Source organism: Oxyura jamaicensis, chromosome 3 (assembly GCF_011077185.1).
Source record: "Oxyura jamaicensis isolate SHBP4307 breed ruddy duck chromosome 3, BPBGC_Ojam_1.0, whole genome shotgun sequence".
Taxonomy (NCBI): domain Eukaryota; kingdom Metazoa; phylum Chordata; class Aves; order Anseriformes; family Anatidae; genus Oxyura; species Oxyura jamaicensis.
In genome coordinates this window covers 114161366-114178305 of record NC_048895.1, presented here as the reverse complement: position 1 = coordinate 114178305, position 16940 = coordinate 114161366, and the positions used below count along the sequence as shown (strand labels likewise).

General features: G+C 42.4%; 1 protein-coding gene across 3 annotated transcripts in view; it reads right to left on the bottom strand.

The window, feature by feature from the left end:
* Positions 1 to 16940, bottom strand: part of TFAP2B (transcription factor AP-2 beta) — a 27644-nt gene that overhangs the window by 3918 nt on the left and 6786 nt on the right. For all 3 annotated transcript variants that reach the window (XM_035322529.1, XM_035322528.1, XM_035322530.1), the window contains 4 exons: positions 13498 to 13558; positions 5417 to 5636; positions 2800 to 2918; positions 153 to 294 (listed from right to left, as the gene is read on the bottom strand). In XM_035322529.1, the coding sequence (XP_035178420.1) occupies positions 153 to 294; positions 2800 to 2918; positions 5417 to 5636; positions 13498 to 13558 (542 nt within the window). The remainder of the gene's footprint in view (positions 1 to 152; positions 295 to 2799; positions 2919 to 5416; positions 5637 to 13497; positions 13559 to 16940) is intronic.

The following is a 16940-nucleotide window of genomic DNA, read 5'->3' as shown; positions in this document are numbered from 1 at the left end:
CCCCCCCCCCCCCCCCCCCCCCCCCCCGAGGCCGCTGTCTTTTGGGGACAGGATGCTCCGTCTGCCTTTAAAACGAGCTCAGACATAGGGTTTTAGGAGACGGGGGAGGGTTTCCGGGCAGGGCAGAAGAGGATGGTCAACTTCGCACTCACTTTGTAGCAAGCAGCATGTTTTTCCTGGAGTGGAGGTCGCTGGGGTCCGTGTGCTGTCTGTTCAGGTATTCAGAAACAGCTTTGGCTGGGAACTCCGTTTCGCAGATGTACCCAAAATCCCGGGCTAAATGAACGGCCTCACCTGGACGGAATGAGAGGGGCATTAACATTCCCGGCCCCACGCTGGGCTGGGTCCGACCTGCCAAAGCATCGTGCAGCAGGTTGCTGCTGCCCACTGCTCCCTCTGGGAGACAGCAGCTCTTTTGGTTTTAACAAACCCAATTATAACCCCTACACCTTAGGGACAGACTCCAGATACCGCTTTTCCCTCCTCAAGCCCTCTTTTGGGGGAAGAAGGAAGTTTACGGGATAGATTTACAGCAGATGAGATTTGTCTTTGCTCCAACATAGTTATGATGGCATATGCACATGCAACTCATCTTGTGCAGAATTGTGGGAAAGCACACACACCCACACACATACACGCTCACTCACTTTCAAGTGATCTGGGCCAAAAAAACAGCAAGGGGAAGCTAGTCAAGTCCCAAAAGACAGCAAGACCCAAATTTCCCCTAGAGCAGAGAAACCATTCCTGTTTCAATACACCAGAAGAAACACTGTCCAAAATTTTACAGATGTGGACGTGTTCATATTACTGTCATTTCAGCATAGTATGTGATAAACACACTTATGCACACAGAGCACTTACATCGTTATCACAATTATTGCCACATCGGTAAAATGATGGAGATAAGTGATAATTTCCATCGGAGGAAATGCAGCCTGCTATCTTAACTGACCCTCGTGCAACAGGAACTCATCTCTGCCCAATGGAAAGACAGTAACTGATGGCAACCTTTTATGTGAAAAATAATTATTCTAACTGTAATTGTAATTGTCACTTCCCCTGCCTGCCTAGTTTCAGATTTCTTGCCTCCAGAGGTTCGTGTCATCAAACTCCTACTGATGTACTTTATGCCACAAGAAGAAGACAGTAGCTGAAGAAAGGGGGGAAAGAAGAGGGAGAAATTTTTAAATAAAATAATAATAATAATAAAAACCTCAGACTCTAGTGAGATTCCACCAGATTATAGCTCAACCCCTCCAGAATAAAACATTAAACCCTTTAAAGCACGGCCTGAGGGAGCAGGGGGAAGATTTCCAACACGCCAAGCAGATATGTCTAACAACTCCAGGACCGCGTTATTTTCGACGATCCGGATTTTCAACAATCCGAATTTGCTTTCTAACGTCACCCCCGCTTTCCAAGGTTGCTCGCTAATCAGCGTCCCCCTTAATGAAAGCGGGGGCACCCTGCCGGAGCCCTCCTGCTCCCTGCAGTGGTATGACAGCAGTGCCTGAGTCTGGCTGGTGGCAGAGCACAACCTTCACCTCTAGCAAATACTGCCCCTTCCACAGGGAGGGAGCTCTTCAGTTGTAAGGATAACAAGGAAAGCAGAGTCAGGTCTGCCTTCCTATGCACTTGACACGTTTTTTTTTTCCACGTCTCACAGCTTTTGGCGGTGCTCTGGTTTTTCTGAGAGTGGGATGCTGAGCTTGCTTATGGATAGCAACCCCGTCGTTATAGGGGCAGCTCGCCGCACTCGGAACTCTGCTCGTCCTATAGCGAGCCACCCGAAGTACATACGAACCCTGGTCTGTGCTTTGCACATTCAGCAGAATCCATAAGAAGTACCAGGAGGAGCTCGTTGCTATCAGCCCCTTCCTGGTTGCAAGCCTGCCTTCAGCTCTGCATGCGGTAAGGGCTTATCGCTGCCATAACTCAATCAAAAGAGTTGAAAAGTTAATATCTAGCGCAAATGTTTATGCATGCTTATATGCAGAAGAGATAAGTGGATTATTTATACGCCTCTCGGTGTGTATGTATAATGTAGATACATATAATTCATAATTGCATCCATACTATTCTGGTTATGTTTTTTGGAGAAGGTCCAACTTCTCTCAGCATAAACACACACGTATCCTAAACATATTAGTGGCTCTAAAAATGGCTTTTCGCTACAGCTACAATAAATCAAAGAAAACACGCAGAACAACAAAATGACATCAGTTGACTTGAAACGAGGTGAAGCTTTAGTCCCCTCCCTTCCCTCTCTCCTGTCTTTGTTCTGCTCCAGCCACCTCAAGGTAAACTACGCTCTACTACCTCAATTGCTGATTTCTTTCCCCAAATTTATTTATTTATTTATTTATTTATTCATCAATGGGCGTCCTATAGTGGACATCTGCCATAAATGAGCTCGGGAGGGCCGAATTAGCAAGAGGATGGAGGAGACGTGGAGCTGAAGAGCACATCCTAGAAATTAATAGCAATGAGGAATGGGACTGCCCTGCACAAGCATACACACACATTTTAGAGATATATATACACACACAAACATAAATACACACATATACAGATGCACACACCCTCATTCTTGCCACCAAGACCAATCAATGACCCTCAGGCCAGTAATCTCATTTTTTTGGGGCAGGGATCCTTAACCAGGGTTAGTGCTCCCCCGCCCTGCATTTCACCTTTGCAAGGTTTTCCCACCTAATCCCGAAAGGTTTTTTTGGTTCACAAAATGTCAGACAAAAGCTGAGAGCAAGCAGGGGTGTGAAGGGATCTGCGACCCTCGCTTACCTTCCACCAGGGAGGTGAGTAAAGTGACATTTGCAGCCTTACGCCTGCCGGCTGGTAAATTCAAACCGATTTTTTCTAGCCTTTCTCGCAAAGATCTCCCCCCGTTTTTCGATTTCGCTCTAGAATTACAAAGAAATTAACATCGTGATTAACCCCGCAGTGTACATGGAAGAAACGTTTAATCTGTGCAGTCAGTGGAGCCTGGGAGAGTTTTCACTTGGTGTTAAGCACTTTGGGTGTGTTGGTTTCTGCTCCAGTTTGCTGAGATCGGCTTTATCTCTCCCAGGAGTGGGAGTGAGCCCACTTTTCTCCCCGTTTTATTCAGGGGAATCAAATAACGCCAGATAACAATAATTACGGTGTAAGGTTTTGATCTGTGTAAGGTAAATGGGTTCCTACTATATGACACTAACTCGTATTAGGATGGAGTGTGGAGATGGACAGAAAGATAGAGGAGAATTAAATCCTTATTTATTCCAGGAAAGAACACTAACAGAACGAAGAATGAGAAAAAAATAATAATAATAATAAAAAAGGCTCGGAGGGAGAATGCGTGTGACTGTGGATGAGTAGAGGAAAATACTTACGAAACTTCAGGAACCATTTCACGCATGTGTGAGTGTGTGCGGAAAGGCAGCACTCACCTGAAGGCAGTGCGTTATATAGAGGGATTGGGCTGCCTGAAGGAAGATTTGTCGGAGGTTACTGATAAGGACACTAAATGGACGAGTGAGCTATAGGTGGCAAATACGGAGCTATTGTTCAAACACCTATAGATAACGTAAACCTCCGTGGATGAAATCTTGCCACCTGTGAAATCAGTAAGGGCTTTGACACTGAGATCGGGGTCCATCTTTCTAACTTGTTGAAGACAAGTGACATTTACGGAAAGGAAGCCAGAAACGACATAGAAGCCAGACTGGCTTCCTACTATTTGATATCAAAGTAAATAGGGAGAGACGGCAGAATTGCAAGGGAACAGCTTCCTATATTTCATCTGCTCTGAACCAAAAGCTTGTCTAAAATTCAGATTCAAGATAGGAACTGAAGTCAGCAGCAGCCAATGATTATGTCTTGGGCCAACTCCAGAAATCCACTGAAGCTCAATAATGATGTTTCTTTACCTTGATAATTATATTTTCTACAGTATATCTCTCAGATGTCCTCCCTGCTCCATTTGTGGCTGGACAGGAGGAGCAGGCAGGTTAGCGTCTGTAAGGAAAACTCTGCCTCTCTCGCTGGCAAGGATCACGGCTGAACATTGATTACAGACATTCACGTGGAACGGCGGCTATTTTAGGAGCTCCTAATTCTCACGTGTATTTTAGAGCGGCTGCGTGTAGCAGAACGTATTCCCCCCGCCTTTCCAGACACGGAGCTGGAGCTAATGATGTCATCACTGAATTGTTTGCAGGAAAAAAACACCAAATACCATCATTTTAAAGCACCTGAGAGTCAATGTTGCCTAATAGCTACTACAAGAGTTAGGAAGATTTGTTCTAACATTAGCAACTTTTAAACATAATCTGTTTTTTTTTTTTTTTTTTTTTTTTTTTTTTTCTGGGTTAATTTCATATGCATCTGTTCCTGCTTGAAGTCACCCTTTATTTTCCAGTGTGCCATATACCTCCTGTTATCTTTTCTCCACTTGCCATTGACTTGAGAGTACCTTGCACCACCCCATGACCTCTTCCCTGCTCTGACCAGTCTATATCCTTAGTTCACCTTTCTCCCAGACAAGCCATACTGCCAATTCACAGTCCTTATAAAGGCCTTTCTCTCTCCCTGATAGATCAGCTGGTGACTTCAGAGCTCAAGTTCTTTTAACTGATAACTAAATGAACCATCCTGAAGTGATGGAGAGGCACCCAGACCCATAGGTGCTTCTCTGCTGCTTGCTTAACGAGTACCAACAATATAAACTGATTGGAGGCCTTCAGCAAAATCCCCCAGGACATTAGCGGGTGGTTTGCACAAATGCTGAGCAGCACAGGCCTCGGGACCGACTCTCAGAGACTCCACTACCAACCTTCTCTGGATGAAGCGCTAAGTTACTGACTTTCCAAGCTATCTCCTGATGGCTTTTCTTGAGTTAGGTACTCACCTACCTTACGGGTTGCCTCTTAATCTCCTACTGTTTTCGATAATGTCACATGTGACACCATTTAATTACCTTATCGTTATTACCATATAGAGGATGCCACACAGATTTATCTCGGGAATCAGCTTATCACTGAAATATATCAGGCTCATCCTGCAACAACTAATTTCCCCATGCCCAGTGAGGCATTTTATCTTGGGCATTTGCTGAAAGAAAAGTAAGGACAAGGAGGAAATATAGAAAGCATGTGCATGTACAAGAGTGAAAACCTATCTTGCCTCACTTCCTTCATGTTGGGGACATTTATACATGGTCCAAACTTTTTGTAGCCTCCATAGACTCATCTCAGTGTCTGAATACAACATATTTCCACCTCATCCTCAACATAACACACATATGCTGTGACAATAAGACCAATGTATATTTGCAATCATCTTTACCATTGACCAAAAGTTTCTGGTGCATGCAAGGATGCCCGCACACCGCCTTGTTCACAAACTTGCCCCAGCCTCTTACCTTCTAAGAACTCCTCCTAGGAGGGATGCGTTCAGACACTCGGGAGGAGAAAGGCGTCTTTGAACTTCTCCCACTGTTACTTTATATTTTGAAGTTGAACTAAGCAAAGACAAGCGGCCAGGTACAGAGCAAAACACCTCTCCGGTATTGACTGAAATTCCACCCAGGAAGCCATCTTTATTCATCATCAAAGAAGTAACAGATTTTGGAGGAACCGGAACTGGAGAAAGAAAAAGGAGGGAGGAGAGAAACCATCATGCCACGAAGGAGTGCAGGATAAGCACAGTCTCTCTGTCATGCCCAGCAGAATAAAATGAAAGGGAATGTTTAAGCTCTGGCTCCTACAGCACCCTAAATGGTGCTGCGCCCCCAATTTTTAAGAGTATAAAAATTAATAAGAGATGGAGCGAAGAGTAGTACAGCACAGCCTCTGTGCAGGGTTGAATCATAGGGAAATGAAATACACATCTTAAGTGTTGGGCAACTTTGAGGCCTGGCCTGTACAACCCCTCCCCCCCCCCCCCCCCAACGTTTTTGTACAACAGACAGCACCGGACACTTTGCGGGAATAAAAAATAAAATAAATATATATTTTTAAATGAAAATTTGCTTCTTTTCTTAATGCTTCCCATTACTGTTAAGCCGAGCCGGGAATAACGTCGCTACACTAAGGGAATTGCTGTCTTAAATAAGTATCGAGGCTGGAGGATACAGCAACCAGAAAACAGCTCTGTTATTGCTCTGTGGTTTTTATTAAGTCTAGTTTATGAAATAAAATGAGCCTTTTCCTTCAGAAAAAAAAAAATGAACAGCAGAAAAAAAAAATCTGGTCTAACTGTGGCATTCACCAACTTTATCATATTGTGTTGTCCTTAAAGTAGTGGGAAGTCTCCAGTCCCTAAATAGGGCTGATCTATTTACTGTAACACATATTTAAAGGAAGTTATGGAAAAAAAAAAAAAAGACGAACCAAAACGAAATAAAAACAATTTTATTCTGTTCACCATCAAACAAAGTATTCCTTTTCTCTGATAAACTAAAAGGTTGTTTTAAAAGTATCCGAGGGGATTATAACGAACAAATTCTTGTAATAGCAAACAGACACACTAAGAAATAAGCAAGAAAGGAGAGGGGGGGAAAAAAAAAAAAAAAAAAAAAAAAAAAAAAAGCTAAACCAAAACTGAGAGCAATTCCCCCGTGCCATGAATTTTGTTTACAAATGAACTTAAATGGCTCTCTCATAATTGTGTGTAACTGTTATGATTTACAGCAGGTGCTCTAATCAATCAACCAATCACTTTAATTTATAGGGAGCCTCGCTGCATTTTCCCAGTTGTTTCATTTCTTCAAGTAATTGATAACAAACCGTACTTAAGGTATGTTTTATGCAGGAGTTAATAAGAGCTGACAGCTGCTACTGCTGCTTCCTCTCGGAATCGCGGCAACACGCGTTTTCCTTCTCGAAAGTGTGCTCCGCACTTGTGGGTTTGCTGCTGGTGGTGTCGTGGCCGAGCAGCGGGCATGTTCCGGAGGAGCAGCCTAATTGATTACACACCCTCGCAGAGCAGATAGTGCCTCGCTGTCTCCCATTTCCCACTCAATCAATTGCAAAACCAATTCGGCAAATAATAGAGGTCTATTCTGCACATATGCCAGCTATTTAGGCAGTTACAATATATGTCAGTTAAGTCATAAAAACCCTGTTTATTTGCAACATATCTGGAGAATCAACCCATTAGGGTTGAGGGGATATTTAAGTCGTCTGGAGCTGCTAAACAATAAGATCGGGTATCCTAATATATTACCAAGTGCTAACTACTGGGCAATTGCCAATTTTATAACCTCAGTGTATGGAATAGACACAACCGTGTTTCACTGTTTTTATTACAGATCATTTCCTACCGCCAGACCAGACCCCCACAATAAAAGCTCTATAACAGCTAAAAACCAAAAGGCATGTCGATTTTAGATATACATATTGCTTCATATGCCTTGTATATAGTCTCCAGTATAAACAAATTATTTTGAGTGGCTTTACTTCAGGGAATCGGAAAGTGAAATGGATTCCTATTTCTCTATTATTTTTAGTTAGGCACATTATGCAGCTCATAAAGGAGGTTTCAAATAGTTTGAGATCGGCACAGAAACAGTTATAAAAGAGTTAGAGGCCCGCTCCTGCTTTCCTTGCTATTAATAGGATTTCTGCCATTGATTCTATAGGAAGAGACTCCTCCGGGGTATCAGATGTAGTGCTGGCAGATGTAGTGTTTTAGCGTCTCTCTTTCCTCCCCTCTTCACATATAGATATAACACTTATTTCCTACACCATGCTCTGGAGCGTCATGCGAGAGCACCACCAAGAAAAGTAAAAAAGGGTTAGGTTAAAGGTGTGCCACACCAAAGAGATTTTCAACACCAGTTTTTTTTAGTATTATTTTTTTTCCCCTTCGGACAAACACAAGGGCTCAGTCGTTCGAGCTCACCTCTGCTGTGGCTATATTTAGTGGCCAGTTTATCAGGTCACTGTCCAGTGAACTGAGAAATTAAACAAGGGGCAGCAATTCCACGAACATCTGATCTTAGTCTAAACTCACTAAAGAGAGGGGTACCCGGGCAAGGCTTAAACAGACCTCACTCCACTCGCTGTGGCCTTTCGGAGCACTTACTCCATTAGTTAACCTTTGAAATATGGATTTTCACGTGCTCAATATTTTTTTTTCCATGCAAATTGCTTTTGGTAAGCAGGCTGGCTGCCTTCCCTGTTATGCTGAGCGCTCTTCAGCTATTGTTCGTAGCAGTGCCTCCTCGAAAAGAACCTCATGAACATACCGAGCAGTTGGGAGTCTTAATAACTCTCAACCCGTTTTAGAGGCTTACCAGGCGGTGTAAGCATATCTATTGCGATTTCATAGCTTCAGAGAGATGTATTCTATCTACACTCTATATCTTCTGTAAATTACCTAATGCTGCCTAAAAAAAGTGTTTGCCATGGAATGAATTATCTCTATATCATATCTATCTATATGTTTATCATGGCTATAGCTTTTCAGATATAGCCCAGGCATTATCAGAGATAATATATATGTGGAGGTGATTACTGGGTGAACAGCTACAGACATCCGTGCGCTCAGCTGCATGTGTCAGATCCTTGTGTGCATGCAGCCCGGAGTAAACCGAAATGGACAGTATATTTTTAGTCGATGCCAGCTTTCCCTGCTGCTTAGGAACTGCTGACATGGCATGGATGACACGCCTATATATATATGTATATATATATACAGTGTCTCCATCACCTCTGGTTTAAGTTTATTCCTAATTATTTAGTTCCCGTTGTCCCCAGAATAAAATGTTAGATTTTCTTTCACTTCCAAACGTTTTTGGATTGTGACCATGACCACTCTCACCCAATTTCCCCTTCCCAAATCTCTCCCTTCTTTCTCTCTTCCTTGTTTCAGTTTCTCTCACTTCGCTCCCTTCTTTCTTTTTCTCCCTCCCTTTCTCTTTCTCTTCCTGTGGTTACTTCTAGCCTCTTTGTCATTTCTCCCCCTTCCATTTCTCTTCAGCTTATCAATAAACCGGGAGAGCAACAGTAGCCGCTTGATTTGTTAGTAATTATAAGCATACTGTTCCTGCAAACGGGATCTCTAGATGAGTGAGATCGCTTTAAAACGACAGCAGGAAATGGTGAGGAAATGGAGCATAGCGAAACTCAGCGTGAAGCTTTCAGTTCTTTACATGTTTACAATTTTCTGTGCATACATTAAGTCTCGAGGTTGTTTTTTTCTTTTTTTTCTTTTTTTTTTCCCTTTTTTTCTAGTGGTGGTGGCTCTCTGCTGGGTTGCTCTTCACAAACGCGTGAAAACGCGCACAAATGCACACACACGAGTATGTAAGCGACATAAAAAGGGCATTCAGCATCTCTAAAAATAAACAAATACATAGAATTTTGTCCTGAAAGCAGCTGGAAAAAAAAAAAAAAAAAAAAGCTCTAAGCTATGGGTACCGTCTCAATAACCGTGGCAAATAACAGGATAGTCGATCCATCAAGCAATCAATCGGGAGAAATATTTCTTATTAAACGTCACGGACAAAGTTATTACTAAAGAGTTATCAGACCGCCCTCAATCTTTTTTATCTACCTATTGGGTGTGAAGGAAGCAAAAAGTTCTTTGTCCATCATAGCATCAAGGCTTTGTTGTTATTGATCTGGCTTTGTTGCCAAACCTAGCAAATCCAGGGACACTGCCTTACCCATTGCCACTAAAGACCCTATTCTTGTTTTAGTCTTAATGTGCAAATACAGAAAGTGTGTATTCCTGTTCCCTTCCCTCCTGTCCCTCTCGTCTCCTCTTCCCCTCGCCCCCCTCCTCTGTCCCTTTTCCCTGAAAGCCAAGAGTACGTTTCAAAGTGAAATGTATTCCCTCGAAATTGTTTTGCATTAAATTAAAGGGGATCATAAGGCTCAATGGGTAGTCCAGGAAAAGGCACAAAGAGAGTGGCAGCGAAGCAAAATCTCTGAAGTAACGTTTGATTCCCAGATCTATCATCTGAAAAGCTGTGTCCGGAGTGGTTTCCAGTTAATCATTTATTGCTGGATACCTCAAGAAGGGGGTGGGGAGGAAGCTTATGCTCTACGACTAAGAAGTACTTTATTTTTCTTTTAAGACGTCTCCTTTCATATGTTTCTTTAAAACAATATCAATAATAGAGCTTGTCTGCAAGGAGACAATGGAAAAGGTGTTAGGTTAAAGTGGTCTTTCGTGCTAAATCAGATGGAAGTGTTCGGACAATCTTCAGAAATAGTCGAAAGTAAATAAATACATCAGGATAATTTTAAGGTCACTGACTGTGCCCCAGAGTCACAAAAAATTAACTTTGAACTCGGGCCACACAAGCTTTTGAAAGACGACAACTTATTTCGCCATAGACTATGGCAAGCAAATCTCAGATGGACAGTTGACAAGGGAACCCTGTCTTTTATTCCTGACACACAGAAAAACTTCCCCTCAGTGCAGCAGAAATGGAGGGAAAGGCCTCAAAACGTGTAGCCGGTAAGATCTTACAGCTGAGTTAAATCTTGTATTAATGCTCTTGATGATTATCATCATCTTGATGATTTATCTGGCTCCCTCCCTCTCACTTCCACCACCCAAATCTTAATGGAACTAGGAGTTAACGATGATTTTTTAATGTCTTGTTGGATTTTTAGACTGTTAATGTACCGCATCCTTCTCATTATTAGTTTATTGATTGTTCATTGACCAGCCCCCTTCAAATCGTATTAACCACCCTCTGCCAGTTTAGATTAGGAGAGTTTAAAAAGCACCTTTCATTATTTCACTGCCACCACCACCACCACCACAGTAGAGTTCAGGCTTGGTAGCTTAATGCTCGCTCTAATGGGGCAGCTAAGAGATGAGGGGCCACGGTCCCTGCCTATTGCATTAATAGCTCAAAGGGGGCTAATACAGAAAATTAGCCTTAAACGAGCTCTGGAGATCTCCAAATGAAAGAGCCATTTATCACGCTGGCTACCTTCACTCCACTCGTTTGCTCTCTCTACTGGGAACAACTCATTTCCTCTTAACTAAATTACTTCAGAAATGTCAAGTAAGCTCAGATAGCAAACATAACAAGAGACTGTGTATATGTAATTTATTGTGTGGGATCGATACGTGAGATAAATCAATAGCTGTGTATGAATCCCTAAATAATTTCCTTAATATTTTTGGCAATCCCTTTGCGTAGACAGATAGGTAATTCCATCTGCAGGCCGCAAAGACCATAAAGAAGTAAGCATTTACAGTATAGATGATTCAATTTATACTTCAAGTTTATACTTCAAGTCTACATTATATTCTTTTCACTACAGTTTAATTAGAGCATTTTAGGCACTAAACCAGGTTTTGGTGAAACAGACCCCCTCCAATCCTCATCTAGTAAATATGCATCCAGCGGAATGCTCCACAACACAAAAATAAACCATTATCTATGCGTCATCTGCCTGCAATAACGACCTATAGAGTTTAAATAACTTATTCTTACTTCAAAGCACATCCTCACAGCTGCGAAGTGCGGGGAACAAAGCGAAATTCAGGCTGAACCCTCTTTGTGTCCTTCATTTCGCCCTGAATAAATGTCGTCTGCCACAACCGTGCCCTGCCACTTATTGCCCACTTCTCCTCCTCCACTCCCAGGGAACTCGCTGTGCAAAGGGAAACTGAGCTCTCAATTTTCCCTTCTGCTGGAAAGTTTCTTAGAGCTCGGCATTGTCTCTAAGGCAGCAAAAGCTGTTCTGGTGACTTTAAAACAGCTGCAGAAGAATCTCGGTGGTATTAGCAATCAGATTTCCAAACTGCATACGTAACGTGGATAAAATTCAGTGTCTTACCCTAATAGCTGCAAATACACCCACGCAGGGCCACCTATGTCGGACCGTGAGGCAGCTGCTCGAACTGGGGCCGCTGTTCTGCCCATGTACACTCCGCATATCTCCTAACCCATATCCTTAATAACATTCGGATTTTAAGCTTTTCATGCTTGTGCTGTCCTCGGAAGAAGGGGAGCCCCAGCTAGAGTGGGGAAAACCCGCTCCAGGCTGGGTGCTCAGGCAGAGGTGGGTTTTGCTGGTACTGGGCTGCGGAACGAAAGTACGAGCACGGCCAGGCGCTAAAAAGAAGCCTCCCGACCACAAATCAAGCACCAATTAATCAAATACGCCCAAGAGGAAACATCGTGTGTGAGGTAGCAAGCGGGGTGGGGAGGAAAAAGAGGACGGGGGAGGAGAGAGAGGGGAAAAAAAGGGGGGGGGGGGGGGAAAATGCAACCAGGAGCCGTCAGGTTAAGGATCCTGAGCACCAAACCTACTCATCGCATGCAAATTAAATATTTATTATTTTTTTTAAGGTAAGTAATTTTCTGTCTGTCTCAAAAATACCTTCCACTTTTCAACCGGTGATTATAAATGAGGCTGCCAAATAATCTGCAGGTTCTCATCTGTCCTCCCTCAAATAACTACAACTCGATTGTGTGAAAGACAGAGACTGTACATGAGGATTGAAATAAAAAACAATAAATACACGGAAGGACCTCATGCTGTCTTGAACACATTTTAAATAAATACTTTCACTATTATTTTGCTTTACATTCTAGAAGATCATCTGCACTAAAGTATTTGTATCTTTTCTGCGCATTTGACAAATAATAAGGTCCTGGAGATAAGTGTTGTTGATAGTAAGCATAAGGGACAGCATTTCTAAGCCTCATCTCTGGTACTTAAAATTGAATCTAGAAATAGAAACTCCTTAGATAATTAAAGATAGCTTTCCCTACATTTGCAGTGTGTGATCTGTTTAATGTCTATCAGCATAACACAACACTAATCGTCAAGCATCTTCGAGTGACTGTCAGAGAAATGTAAAAAAATTAAGCAGCTGCAATACGCCCAAAATGAGTTATTGTAATTACATTTAATTAGTTTAATTAGTTAATTATTTTGCTTACAGCTGTACAAGAGACTGCAAACATTTGTTAATATCACATTCCCTTTAACAGTATGGGGTGATTCTGCAGTTACACTAAATCATGTGTGCATATGTAGAAAGATTTAAAAAATAGGCAGGGAGAGGAGGGGGGGCTTTTGGAGGAAGCGGGGAAGGAAGTCACGGCTGCCTTTCCACAGGCATTTCTTTCTCTCCCCTTCACGTATGATTCGTCTGGGAGGTGCATTAAACCTAAAAGGGACTCAGCCCCCTCCCCTCCCCACCCCCCCGCCCCCCGTTAAATCCAAGCGATCCCCAACGAGGACATTCGTGGGGAGGGGGGTACAAACTACATTGGAGCACAGGGTGCCCCATTTGAGAGCGTCAGTGTAATTAATCCGATTGAAGGAAAGGAGGGAAAACTCAACTTTCACACGTTTTTCCTTTTCTCTTCACTCTATCTACAGATCCAATCAGCTGTTAATCTTGCTGCCATGTATGCCTGCTTCCCGGATAAATTAATTGCCCCAAAGTAAAAATATATCATGGAGATATTGCTACACAGTAAAAGTTTGTCTAGCTTGTTGGAATAATCCATACCTTTTTTAATGACAGACTGGTCCAATAAGTTCATACCGCTGTTATTGGCATCTTCAACTGACTGTGGATATAAAAACATCACTATTCAAATTGACTGGATATTAAAGAATCGCGTATATAAATCATGTCATTCCAAACTGGAGTTTCTGTTATTTCCATTTATATTAATTCACTAGGGGAGGAGGGATTTTTATTATTATTATTGTTATTATTATTCCCCCAAATCAACAAGGAAATGAAATTCTAACAAATTATATAGTCTTCTAATAAAAAAGAGGTGTGAAGCATATGGGGTGCAATACTGGTTTTGTTATCTTATAAAACATGGATATCACATAGACTTCTTTGCATTCGATAAAGCTTTATATTTCTTCCTTTGAAAATCTGGCAATTTGGTAACATCTGCAAGATCTATTGCATGACATAAATGAACACGATTAAGGACAACTTAAATTCTCCTTCCCCTTTCCTCCCCTCCCCCCCCCTCCGTTTATTTTTTGTTTTGTTTTGTTTTGTTTGTTTGTTTAACCCTGCTACATCTTAATAATTCAAGGGCCATTTACTTTTTATATATAATAGTTTACATTACGGACTTTTAATTAAAGCCTGAGCAATTCGGAGAGCAACGCAACGCCCACGTCGTATAGGGTGCAAGCAGAAAGAGATTTACAGCTCCCGGGGTTGCTTACATGTCCTAAATTTGTGGGGCGGGAGGAGGGAGCGGAACTATACATTATTAAAAGTATAAACTATTACATTGATTGCCTAGAAACAGTCTCCCGCTCTCCCAAAGACTTTTCTATTATTATTACTATTTTCAAGTCCCTTTCGGAGCACACCTGTTATTATGGCATTAACTTCTCTAGCAGGGAAGAGAACAAAGACGGGCAAAAGAGGACAAAGCAAATGTTGGGTTTCATTTCTCAACGCGAAGGTGCGATATACGAAAACAAACACAAATTACCGCTCAATCTGCGGTCGGTACACTAAAATTATCTCCCAAAAAGCAGTGTAGTAAGAACAATTCATTGCAGAATTGCGCCAGGTTCCGTTTTAGGATAAATTCTGGGTTCCAGGTAAATGAAGGACTTGTGTGTTTCTTGGTTTTATTAATATATATATACATTCTATTTTTTTTTTTCTTTCAGGTTATGTCATATTTGGGAGTTCTCACGTTTTTCCCTGATAAGGAAAACCTCTTTACAGCCAAACAATGATTTTCTTCTCTATTATTTTAACTTGATCTTTGCTACTCCGAGAGGCTGAGTTTATCTGGATCCAACGTTTATCTCCGTCTCTTTCTCTGCTCGGCAGGCATTCAAGATGCAATATGATTTAGGAGAAAATTACATCTCCCCAAAAGGTGACGGAGATCTTTCCTCTCTTTTTTTCCTTGCATATACACCCAAACGCTCACACACACAGCGGTTCCTTATGCTGTGTGCTTGTGCATGTCTGTGTGTCTCTCTCATAATCAATAGGCTACATACCTAAAGGGCACAAAATAAAATTACAAAGTCTTCCCTCCTTTCCCTGAGCAGCTACCAAGGAGGGATGATGAGCAAATCCTGCAGCCTGCTGGAGTCCATCGTGTTGCAACTCGATGGCACAGAACTGAAGGTAAATATGAAGTACCATCTTTCCTTTTCATTTTTTTTCCCTTACCTCACCTTATCTCTGGAGTATATGGTTGTGCACACGCTTTATATGTGTGTGCGTGCACTCCGCTCACTGCATCAGCAACGTGGGTTAGTTGTTGTAGTTAATGAGAAGACTCCTGTCTGATTTTCTATCTAATTACGCCCTCCTGCTGGGTTTTTGTACAGGATATTCGCTCAGCATGCTGGCAGTTAATAGTCACAGAGAGGATCGTAAAGATTTAATTAGGACTGCATGCGGAAACGTGGAAAAACAACTCAGACTTTTAATTACTAGACTTCTTTAGTTAAAAGTGATACCAGGGGTTACTTTATAAGAGACTTGGGTGTTTTGGTGCAACTTAACTTTCCGTGTCTCCTGCTAGTACACAGGCACGGGGCTGGCCGTGAGCGGGCGAAGGAGGAGCGGAGGTGTGTGTGCAGGGAGGGGAAAGGTGATGAGTTTCCAACTACACTCACAAAATCTAGAGAGGAAGATTGCCCTCCCTCCGCTCCGCCAATAACCTGATAGCACCGAGCTTCCTCTATACCATAAATATATATGCATATATGTATACACCTTATTCAACACCTAGGCAAATATCTGCGAGGAGAACCTGGGCAATGATATTTTTATTTTTATTTTTTAATTTTTAATTTTAAAGACTTTGGGTTTTCCCTGTATATATATTTTTTGTCGTATCTCCAATAGAAACCTACTTTTTTCTAGATTGTGGGAAAAAATTCTGGGTTTGCAATGATGTTTTTCAGTGTCCCTATTAGATAATGCAAATTTGTTTTCAATAAGTAGGTCTTGGCTTCCCTGTTCCCTGTGTGACGGCTGTAAATCGCAGATTGAAAATTCCTTTCGAAAGGGGCAGCAATAGCAATACAATACGTCCTGTTTACAATAACAGTGCGCTATCGTGTTACAGTCACTTAATTCTACCCCCGGACAATGGCTTACACATGGCCTGGATTTGGTGTTTATATAATAACCACTGTTTCTTTCTGTCACGCACTCTCTTTCTCTCTCTTTCTCCCTTGACAGCCCAACCCGTTCTCAGGGCATCTATTTAATCGGAGATGAATACGCTAAAGCAAAGATACACTTCTTTATTTAATTGTCTGCCTAGATACCGGTTCAACTTTTTGAACCACTTAGAAAACAACACGATTTGGGACCCTTCCTGAAAATTCTCTCTAGTGTTTGTGGATGGTAAGTATATGTCCCTGAAATGGGAATCCTCATAGTTTGAGCCGAATCCTTACAACTCGGGTAAATCCATACTAAAATTAACGGTGGAAAATTGCCCAACTTCATCTGTCACTAATGGAGGGACAAGAATAGAAAATGCTGAACGGGAGGAGAGAGGACTGGGATGATTTCCCTCCTGCCTGTGCTAACTTGCAGTTGGACACTTCTCCTTTCACGTGTTTCTCCTTGGGATACCCTCTCTCTTTTCCCCTCCTCCTCCAGTCTGCCACCAAACTTTTGCAAATAAGGGGCTGTTTACTTCCCCGTGGCCTCAGCACCCCAGACAAGAACCTCAGCCCTGCTGGTCTACAGCCTCCTCCGGCCCTCCCTATCCCTAACCCCATCCCCACCCCGCCGGAGAAGGTCGCGGGTGGCCGCGCTGCTGCAGCGCCTGGCACAGCGCTGCGCTCCGAGCCGCCAGAGGGAGGCACGGGGGGGCTGCTGGAAAAGGGGAGAGCTGCTTTATATGAGCTGATCAGGGGCTTAGGGGCTTGCTTTCTCTTCCTTCTTTCCTTCTTTCCTTCTTTCCTTCTTTCCTTCTTTCCTTC